The sequence below is a fragment of the Camelina sativa genome, chromosome 10, assembly GCF_000633955.1.
Source record: "Camelina sativa cultivar DH55 chromosome 10, Cs, whole genome shotgun sequence".
In the NCBI taxonomy this organism is placed as follows: domain Eukaryota; kingdom Viridiplantae; phylum Streptophyta; class Magnoliopsida; order Brassicales; family Brassicaceae; genus Camelina; species Camelina sativa.
The window spans coordinates 18,989,508-19,000,775 of NC_025694.1; the positions used below are offsets into that span (position 1 = coordinate 18,989,508).

At 38.3% G+C, this 11,268-nt stretch overlaps 1 protein-coding gene and 1 pseudogene across 1 annotated transcript; both read right to left on the bottom strand.

The window, feature by feature from the left end:
- LOC104720498 lies at nt 5,077-6,694 on the bottom strand (annotated as a pseudogene).
- On the bottom strand, nt 9,012-11,262 carry LOC104719315 (DNA-directed RNA polymerases I and III subunit rpac1). The gene is made up of 9 exons (XM_010437209.2): nt 11,066-11,262; nt 10,725-10,910; nt 10,518-10,647; nt 10,346-10,426; nt 10,067-10,257; nt 9,863-9,958; nt 9,678-9,771; nt 9,352-9,528; nt 9,012-9,271 (listed from the first exon to the last, which is right to left on the bottom strand). The coding sequence occupies exons 1-9, from the start codon at nt 11,237-11,239 to the stop codon at nt 9,168-9,170; spliced, it is 1,233 nt and encodes a 410-aa protein (XP_010435511.1). The 5' UTR covers nt 11,240-11,262; the 3' UTR covers nt 9,012-9,167.

The window sequence follows — 11,268 nt, forward strand, 5'->3', positions numbered from 1 at the left end:
TGTGCTATGTCTAAACCTGCAAAGTCAAAACTAAAAACATTGTCAGTAGAAAAGGAATCAGAAACACTACCTTTGTCTGCTTCGTTTTTGATATCCTTGTAAACCTTGTCTTCCCTGAAGACCACATTCCTGCTGATTACACACTTCTTATCTTCAAGTAACCAAACTCTGAACCCCTTTACTCCCTCTGGATAGCCTGTGAAAACTCCTTTCTTATCCCTTGGTTCCAATTTACCATCACTTGAATGGACATATGCCAGACATCCGAATCTCCGAAGTCCAGCCAGTGAAGGCATACTCGAAGTCCATAGTTCTTCTAGTGCCCTGAACTCAAGGACAGACGAAGGAGATCTGTTGATCAAATACACTGTTGTCGAAGCAGCTTCTGCCCAAAACCTTTGACTTAACCCGCTTTCACTCAACATGCTCTTGACCTTGTTCATTATAGTACGGTTCAACCTTTCGGCCACACCGTTCTGTTGAGGTGTGTAAGTACACGTCCTGTGTCTCACAATGCCTTCTTCATCCTTACAAAACGAGTCAAACTGCTGGTTACAAAACTCCAAGCCATTGTCCGTTCGAAGCTTCTTGACTTTCCTCTCTGTTTGAACCTCAACCATCTTCTTCCAATCTACGAAGCTCTGGAAAGCCTCATCCTTAGCCTTTAAGAAATATATCCACACCTTCCTTGAGTAATCGTCAGTAAACGAGATAAAGTACTGACACTTCCCAAGACTTATAGGAACATTAGGAGAACCCCATAGGTCAGAATGGATGTAATCCAATCTTTCCTTAGTAACATGTTGCGCAGGTTCAAAACTTACTTTGTGGGATTTCCCTATCACGCAGTCTTCACAGAACTCCACATTGGTTACCTTGTTGTCACGGAAACAACCCTTCTTGGCCAAAACTTCAAGACCTTTCTGTCCAATGTGCCCCATCCTGCTATGCCACAGCCTTGACATGTCTGTGATTTGCTTGTCTTCTACCGTGACCTTCTCCTCTGCTACATGAGACTCTCTCACTTGAGCAGTACCTTGTAAAACGTACAGAGACTGTCTCCTGTCACCCTTCATGAACACTTTACAACCGGCGACCACCTTGAGGACCCCCTTTCCACCTCTAAACTCACATCCTTTACCTTCAAGAGTACCAAGAGAGATTAAGTTTCTCGAGATCTCAGGCATGTACCTAACCTCATGAAGTACAAATGTAGTACCATCTGAATTTCTGAACCTCAGCGATCCTATTCCCTTTATATCTGATAGTGAGTTGTTCGCCATTCTGACCTTCCCACCTGACACCTTATTTAGACTCAGAAAATAGTCTTTTTTTGGAGTCATATGGAAAGAACACCCGGTGTCCATTATCCACTCCTCTTGATCAATGTCTTTAACTGATAGGTTCACCTCCGAGGCTACCAGTCCCACCAGATCTGTGGCATCATCCTTTGCAAGAGCTGACTCTCCTTTGCTCTGTCCTTGGTTACTATTTTTATTCCTCTCGAGCCATTTGTAACATTGCTTCTTGAAGTGACCTTCTTTGCCACAAACCCAACAAACCTTCTTGCCATCTTTCGACTTTGATCTTGACCTATTATGCCCTTTTCCATACTGATTCCCTCGAGATTCAGATCTACCTCTAACAAAGTGAGCCTCTGAGATTGATTTAACCCTGATACTATCACGTAACTCCATTTCCTTAGATTTAGCTGCACTCGCCACATCCTCAAACTTAATTCCCTCTCTACCATACCTAAGAGTCTCTTTGAGTAACTCATACCTCGGTGGAAGAGAGCTGAGCAAAAGTACAGCTTGAACCTCATCTGGAACTTCGATTCCCAGATGACCTAGATCTGCTATAAGCTTCAAGAACTCGTCAATGTTCTCCTCTAACGACTTAGTCTCTTGCATCCTGTAGTTGTACACCTTGAGCTGTAGATACACTCTATTGGGAAGAGTCTTCACCAACAACAATCTTTCCAATAACGCCCAAGCTTCGGCTGCTGTAGTACACGAGTCGATCTTCCTGAGAACCTTATCCCCGACGTTCAAGAAGATAATATCCATCGCCTTCTCAATCTTCGCAGTCCTTGCCTCTTCGTCTTCAATTCTTTTTTTCTTTTTGACTGGATCCGACTCATCCTCTCCTGTTAAGATAGGAAGAGGATCTTGTTCGACCAAAGCATCCTTAAACCCGAGGATCCGCAGATGCGCATACATCCTGGTCTTCCAAAGCGAGAAATCTCCTGATCCGTCAAACTGAGTAACCTTCAGATCCGAGCTCGTCATCTCCGAATTGAAAACCAAGAACTGAACACCTAAACATATTGGCTCTGATACCACTTTGTACAATCCAAACCTAGATCTGATTGATTAACCGATCGAACTGAGCAAGAAAAGAGAAACGAGAAACAAACGACACACACACGAGTTTTACGAGTTTGGATTCCAAGGTGGAATCCTACGTCTCGCCGGAGTAATACTCCGGAATCCACTAGCTTCTCTTGAGCTCAAACTGAGCTACAACAATGACGATTACAATCTCTCTCTTCTCTCTCTCTCACTAACAGACTCGTAACGATACAAAAGAAGAGTTTATAGAAGAAGAAGAGTCGAGAAGCTTTTAGCTTCTAACAACCACTCCCACGTGCAAGCCCACAAGAACCAACCGCCATTGGACCATAATGCTTAATGGACCCGCCCATCAACAATCCCGTATGGGCCTAAACCGGAACAAGCCCAGCTCTCAACCGAAACCCTCCAAACGCCTTAGAGTGTTTCATACACTTGGTAAGCTTCACGCTTACACCAACCTGATCGTGACTACAACCTTCAATGAGCCAAGTAATGAGGATAGGAATGTTCTCTCGTTTCATTCACGCCAAAGATGGTATATTGCAGTTTGGAAACAGAAACGTAGGAGATTGTGTGATTCCAGTCTTGGGAGATTCTTCCACGAAGTAGTGACTGAGAAATCCCGATCCATAGAGTTAAAGAAAATGGGCACGCAAAGAAGAGGTGCTCCCTTGTTTTATTTGGTTTGCCGCATAATAGACAAGCTTGCGTACGTCCCAGCTCATCCGAATGACGCGATGCCAGCTCTGTTCTTGCTTCTCAGTTTCTCTAGTCGAATTAAACTCCAAGTGCGTTTTGTCGAGAAACGTGGAGCGTAATCGTCAATACCTGCCCTCCACAACACTACATCTGCACCACTAATAGCTGTAGGTAGAGGATGAGATCGTACCTGATCCGCAAGACCTTGGAACTGATGACCTCGTCTGTTTCGAAACCTCTAACCTAAGCGAAATCACATCCGCAACCTTTGCATAATTTGTTATGCCGAAGACCCCCAGTCCCACCTCTCAACAAGATCAATGAGACGTCCCTCCCTGCGTATGCTAATTATCTAGCCAGAAATAAGTTGCGTTACCATCTGAAATTTCAAAATTAAGAAAAGAGGATGCAAGGTCACGCAGCTTCAACATCTTTCTCCATACCCATGATCCCGAATAGGACTTCATACCCCAAAAGGAATGTGATCGTATTAAATATCTCTTTACCCAAGCTAACCAAAAGGACTTCTTTCCTGAGAAAATTCGCCAAATAAAAACCCGAGAAGTGTCACGAAATTTACGAATGCCTAGCCCTTCTTCTTTCCTAGGCGATCGAACAAACATCATCCCATGATGATACCTTATTTTTGGAATGGTTACTTGGTGACCCCACATGCTGTCTAGTTCAGACTTTTTTTAGTTTATGTTCTTAATAAAACTAATGTTTCATCAAACAAGAAATTACATATATTAATTTAACAAATTCTTATAAAAGTTAACAGCGGTTGATTTGTTTGAATGTACTAAATAACTAAAATGTCTAATTTTTCAAAGCATGCAATGATGCAAACAAATGACAAAAAATTTAACTATAATTTATTAAATGTTAATTTATTGTTACATAAATGTTATAACGAATTATAATTTTTGTATTCCAGAATAATAATTGTTTTGTACCTTTTACATAACTATACTTACATATTATTATTTTCAATTAAATAAAACATATACTTCCTCTGTTTCACAAAAAAAATGTCATTTTGACACATCTCACACATATTAAAAAAAGTGTGAATTATACATATTTTTTCCTATTTAATAAGTGATTAATAATTTAAATTCAATGAAACTAGCTTTGGGTTTAGGGGTAAAAAAGAAAATTTAGCATTAAAACACTCATTGGAAATGTAAAATGACACTAGTTGTGAAACAAAAAAAAAAGTTTAAAATGACATGATTCATACCTTAGTCTAATTAGAATTTTACTTTGTTCGGTGCTTAAGAATGAATGTGTGTGTCTATGTACGTACATCCATATGTATGTATATTTACGATCTCCAAAGTATGCTTAAATTGATCCAAGCCCAGCTTTAACAGTTGATTTGAAAGAACAACCTTTGTCCTCGTGAGAACTAGTTGGGTATTTGGTGAGCTCAACTTCCATAGTCACGTGCTTTCCCGCATTTATTCATCAGATAGTGTAGAGACCCTGAGAAAACACAAAGAGTACATGATTAAAGAGATTTTACGAAACAACTATGTCTTTGTATAAAGTTTTGACAAATGAGTTAAGTTTATACCTCAAGGGCTAGTGTTTTTAAACAGTATTTTCTTGCATCGTTTGCTATCCTTGATCAAATGTTAATACATAGTGACTCCATGTTTTTGAATACCGTCATCGATTCACAGCATTGACAACTCTGTGAAGAAGATTGTCCAATAACCAATTATTATGTGTTGCTCTTGCTCGCTAAAATTTATCTTTCATTTAACAATAATAATGTGTTTCAAGCCATAAAGAAGTTCTTCAAATTCACTTATGGATAATCCTTCCAAGTAATCTTTAAAGTAAACTTGTAATTAAATTTTGTCGTTTGGAGTAAAGACGCCAACAAAGAAGAACTCAAACAAATTAAGAGCAAAATGATCGGAAAAACTACGGATTTCGATTCACTTGGTGTGAAACAGTTTTCAACTTGATCGGAATAACTAAGAGCAACTTTTGTTCTCTAGAGACTTCATTATGGAGTCCACTTCTTACACAAGTTACCACTCACTAGGAGCTGGACATTACAACTTGATGACCTTTTGTAGTGTTCCATCATCTCCCCCGTGATAACTTCACACACTTCGGGGACTTTGACCTGTGTAGGGCCATTTTCTTCAATATAGATTTTAATCTCCTTCAAACACGGAAAATAGTCCAAGAAATGTTTTATCAGGTGAATCTCTTTAGCTGTTCCTTGAAACCCTTTAATCTCTAACATTTTTACTGGACAAGAAGTTAGTCAACGGCCTTTGTCCTCTTGTGGAATACAATCACAATCATCCCCACATTTATCTGTGACATAGTGCAATAAACCCTGAAAGCATAAAGAGACAATAAGCCATGCAACTCTATATTTGGACATGTTTGGCAAACTAATGAGTTGTTTTATACCTCAAGGACTAGAGTTTCTAAATGAGGACTCTTCCTTATAGGAACTGGCATTGCTTGCCATGCTCGCTTCTTGCCACTCTTAACAGCTAACTTTTTGAGGTTGTTGAATACTGGCATCAATTCAGTGCATAGAGACAGATCCTGACAACAAGACAAAGCCACAGTTAGAACCAAGATGACAAATTGTGCTGGTTTTCTTTCTTTTATTTCATCGAGACCAGCTGGACCAAAATATCCTCAAAAATAGAGAAAAGAAGAAGAAACCTGACCTCAAGAGTATCAGGAGACAGAACTAGATACCGAACATATCGAATGCCATTCATAAGCTTCCCCACATTTGCAAGCCGGAGTACATCATCGTCTAACCCATCATTGTTTGGCGCTCTTGCTCGAATGATTTGTTCTTTTAAAAGGCTGATTCGAGCCTCAAACAAGTTTACCATTTTAGCTACGGAATAATTGTCCACGACATAATCAGCGTAATAAAAGTAAAAAAGACTAGGTGTATCAAATGAAAAGGTAGCTAACTCCCAGCTGCACTCAATTCTTAGGGTTTTGAGGCTTGCACTTGATATAGACACATAGGCATCCTCCTCTTCTTTCCAGTCTATATATCCTAGAACTAATTCCTCAAGCGAAGGTAAAGCATGAAGAAGAATCTCAAACTTATCAACAGATATCCAAACTGACTCAAGAACAAGAGTTTTGAGCATCGGTAAGAAAATCCTCCCATCAACCGAACAAAAGTCAAATGCACCACGTAATTCCAGCTTTATTAGTTTCTTGTTCTCGAAAACTTTTGTAAACAGATTATAGTCATCTCCCGATTCTGTATACCTAGTCACTGATAGATTAATCTCTGAAACACTACGCACCATCACATTCTGTATCCAACGATTCACACGAGCTATATCAACACCGACCGAAACATCGAGCGAAAATTTCTTAATGGGAGAACTACCCTGCAATGCCAATACTCTATCAACAAAATCCATGAAGCTCTGTCGAATATCTTCCCTTAACCCTTTACCACGTTCCCGATGCAGAAAATCACGGTCATCAATAACAAGATTAGGGACAAATGCAAGCAGATTGCGCCACCTCTTGGAGAGAACACAAGTCAAAGCAGCCTCCTTTGTGGTAAGGAAGGACAATATATGACCAACAACATCGTCTGGTAGTTTGCTTAAGAGATCCATATTCTCTGCACTAAACGAAGAGAGTAATATTACAAAACAGAAAAAGGTTTGATGTTTAGATTCAAGTAGAATCCAAGCAAAGAAACACGTCAAACTGGTAAGATAGGAATCTTATGGATTTCGAACATGAACTTTCATAGAGGGAAACTTAGATCTCACTACACAAATAGGAGTCTTATGGACTAAGGAACGTAACCAAAAAAAAAAAAAAACCTCGAAACCTACCTTGTTACAAAAGCTTAATCCAAGACCTAATTTTTTAGGGGTTTTAGTGAATGAGAGTTAGGATTTAAATCGCTGGCTTCTTCGGCTCTACAAGCAGAAATATGAAGAAAAGACTCGACAAGACATGCAAAGGCGTCGGAGAAGCCAAAACATCCGAGGAAGACAGCAAACACACGAAATGTAGGGTTTCATTTTTATCCGGTTCATTAAAACCACCGGTTAAATTTCGGTAAACCGTACCGGAACAACTTCATCGTTGGGCGACATTAGCTTAAATAGATTTAGGCCCTAATTTACGAGTATTAATGCTTAAAGAGAACGAAAGCAAAATTGACCAAAGAAGAGCAAAATATGTATGTAATTATGAGACTCATCCGTGTGTGTACTTAGACCTTAGGGCATTAACACTCTTAGGAGAATACCGTAGTCAGCAAAAGAAGAAGATATGAGTTACCATTAAGCTTCGTGTGTGTGTTTGATGTGGTTCAAACCAGGGGCGGATCCACAAAGAAATTTGATGTGGGGCATAAATTAGTTAATAATTAATATATTAAATTTCTATTATATAATATTAAATAAATAAAACTTTCTATTTTCTTGTATATTTAAAAATTATTTTATTTGGTTTAAAATATATATTCAATTGCAATTACATATATTTAAAAGAAAATTATATCTAAACATATATTATATAAGGATTTTGTGAAGTATATTAACCTTTTAAATCACCATTTCTTGCAATTTTATTCTCTAACTCTAAAAAAGGTAAGAAAAATTTCGAGAAATTAGAAATAATACACAATATAATCTTTCGTAATCACGGTACAATTTGTAAAACATTGATAAATAGTATATCAAATCGAAGGTCCAACGATGAAGAGTCCAAATCTATGTTTAAAATATTAAAAACTAATATATATATATATATATGATTGTAGAAATGTTTAGAAGTTATATTATGTATTATTTTTAAATTCATATGATTAATTTTTGTACACTTAAAATCCTTTATTTAAGTAGGGTTCAACTATATATATATTAGATAAATTAAATATATATATGTATTATACTAATTAACTAGTTTTCCAATACTTTTTAAAACGTGATTCCAAGTGTCTTTAGTTGAAACCCGCTGCCTGAAAACGTCACTTTCCCTCGCCAAACTACAACATCCTCCTTGGTACTTCTGCTCTGCAACTGCAAACTCAAAGCATCTTCAATCTGACCTAGTTGGTCAGAGCGGTGGCGACGACGACGTCGACCAGCCCAGGCATCCGCAACTGAGCTACTATTGTACTACACTCATTGCCCATTACAATTACTCCAATATCTCCTAAAAGGTCAGCGAGAATACCCAATTTTGACCACGGATCATACCAGAATGATGTATGTTCTCCATTCCCCACCTCAACTTTGCAAAAATCTTTAGCCACCTCCCTGTATTTTGACCACGGTGCATTCTTAAGTAGATTCTCAACCCATCTTACCCAGAGTGAATCACTATGCGAGAAAATACGCCAAACCAGCTTCAAGCAGCTCACATTGTTCGCCTATGCTAAACATCTCAAGCCAAGGTCTCCTTCAGGCTTCACATTGCAACAAATATATATCGCCTACTGAGGGTTAAGTAAATAAGTACGTTTGCTTTTTCACATCTTTTCAATTAGTAAATATTATGGTATTTTAATAATGATAAAATATTTTACGATTTTTTTTTGAATAAAATGTTAAATTATGCTCAAAAGAAAAAGTTATAACGTTTTTACAATTTGTACATCAGTTTTTGATAGCATTAGATAAACATTAAAACACTAAACCTTAGAATGTAGCCATAACTGAAAAGCTGCATCGTATCTTTGATCCCCCATTATACCAATAGCAAGAAGCTGATCTCTGATTTGCCAATATTTTGCGATTTTTTACATGTTTATACTCACAGGAATGGATTCATTGACAATCCTGTTTGGTCTGTGGGAACGTTGATACCATGAATTTTGAGGCTGGATCTTCAAGAGTGAAAGGCTAATTCATATAAATCTCCCACTGTTCACTGCTTACGAGTGAAAGTGTATATACGTACTATCCATATATATTTCTCTTCAACGTTCACATGAATTCTAATTTGAACCGATTGTCGAACCAAAAACCCACAAACTGAACTAAATGTCAGTATTCTTCGTATAAATTCTCGATACAAAACCCAAAACTGAACTAAACGGGTAGAGTTAAACCTATACGACCTCTTTGCTCAAGAGAGTTCAGAGATTACAGATTCACATTTGTCTTCCAATATCTTCACTGCTTCTGTGAAAAGCACGTCCGGAGGCTGTGATCCGGTAGACTCGATTGTAACTGACAATGACAATAAAAAAAAACTCAATTAGAATTTCTTTCACATCATGAATTGCCTAGTTGAATTGAGCGGTTCTTACATATAAAATGGTTTTTGACACGGCGCAGAGCCACTTGGTCCACCCATTCTCTTTTTCCTTTTGCTTCTGCTTTTCCTTTTGATTTTGCTTCTCCTTCTATTGCTCCGTCTCCTTCTCTTAAGCATTCTCTACACAAGGAGCAGTCACGCGGCCGAGCTACGGTTGCCCTTTTTCTACCTGTTTTCCACTTTTGGAAGTCAATATGAAATCAAATTGCAGAGAGACTTGCAAGCCAATGTCCTCGGATTTTTCATCAGAATCTCTTATTGTTACTGAAAAGCAAGTAAGAAGACTTTGAAGGAAACTAGGGAGGGCTTTTACTTCACCTTGGCCCATCTCTTCAATGTCAAAAACTTTCTTGGGGCAGACTTTTACGAGTTCTTCAGCATGTTTACCCTCGAATTCCTTTAGTAGAATCACCTAAGATATTATAAATAAAAGCGTTATGAAGATGCTTAGGACGAGTCAAGAAAAGAGGAGATAGCACAAAAGATTGTGGTGAACTTCTCACCTCAGGAAACATTCGATACCAAGCCGTAGCTACTGGAGACCACTTTGCATGTATTTTACCAATGCCCTTAACCGCATGAGCTTCAAGCTCAATCTCCTGCAAGAAAAAGATCAAAGGAGATGCAAGTCTTTCATCTCTCATCGCAAGTAAAGCCTTCGTAAGGGTAAACAATTAAGAGGAATATAATATATAAAAAAACAGTACCTGGCCAGGGCCGAGTTTTGCTATCAAGATATCTTCAAAGCTCGGCATGATAGGATTATCTGCAAATTCAGGGAAGGAATCTTGGCTGCGGCTGAATGAAGTATGAGTTTTTGGATTTGTGGTTGAACCTCCTGCTGATTCTTTGAGAAGCTCACTCCCATTTGGTAACCATTTCAATTCGCTACTTAAAACTTCAAGAAAATAAAAATGACGAGATCAAGCTAACAACAATAAGACAATGACTCCTCTTCTTGTGCTAACCAAAGAACAAATAATTACCTTTACGACGCGGGTCACCTTTTGGACATTTCACATGGAGTTTGAAAACAATGGTGTTCCTTTCATTTGGCTGATCGTTTTCTATAACACAGAGATTAAAAAACAAAGATTGTGACACAAAGAATCATGAGCTTACAAAGATGAATCACATGCCACAAAAATATTTCCTTACCGGATAAATATTCAAAGAGCCTCGGATCAGCTACAAGTGGAATAAGACCCAACCTGTGAGCAAGAACTTCGTCTTGAATAATAGAAGTGTTGTTTACTACAAACACTTTTTCAATAGCCATTGAAGGAAGCTGTCCAAACAAATTAACACACTTTTAAACCAAAGATTCTAGTAATAAAGGATTCATCAGAGGTTGTGGAGTCAGACCTCAGCTAAGAGGATTCTTCTGAAAGCATTAGCAATTCCTGGAGGGATACCAATCATATCGAATACCATATCTGTCTTTGTGAGACTAATCACATCAACTTTGAAATTCTCAGAGAAGTTTTCTAGATTCACACTGTTGTCAACTCCCGAAGAGATATAGGCACCCGAGTAAATGGTACCCGTGGCCTTACAAACAAAAACACACAAACACAAGACTTCAAATTTCTGACAAAATTGACAAACCCACAAGAAAAAAATTTGGAATTTTTTAATAAACAGAGCAAACCCCACATGAGAGAGGGATTGAGACAAAAGCCAATACAGAGCAAATTGTAACTTACATGTAAAGGAGCACCAACTTCGCAGACAACACGAGTTCGCTGGAGTTCGAGATGCGGAGGAAGTCCTTTAGGTACGTCAGGGAGATCGAATACGTTGAAATTTTTGGCTTCTAGCTTTTCTTCATCAGTCACAATCCTTCTCACCTCTTCTTCTTCTTCTACAACACTCTCCATCGTTCCAAGTTTTGAGTAGTGTGCAATAC

What these genes read in the sequence shown, in the direction of transcription:
- LOC104719315 (XM_010437209.2), bottom strand. Translation starts at nt 11,239, where the DNA reads ATGGAGAGTGTTGTAGAAGAAGAAGAAGAGGTGAGAAGGATTGTGACT. An exon ending in AAGTTGGTGCTCCTTTACAT is followed by an intron (nt 10,911 to 11,065) that starts GTAAGTTACAAT and finishes TTTGTTTGTAAG; the next exon opens with GCCACGGGTACCATTTACTC. An exon ending in TGTCAAAAACCATTTTATAT is followed by an intron (nt 9,272 to 9,351) that starts GTAAGAACCGCT and finishes TGTCATTGTCAG; the next exon opens with TTACAATCGAGTCTACCGGA.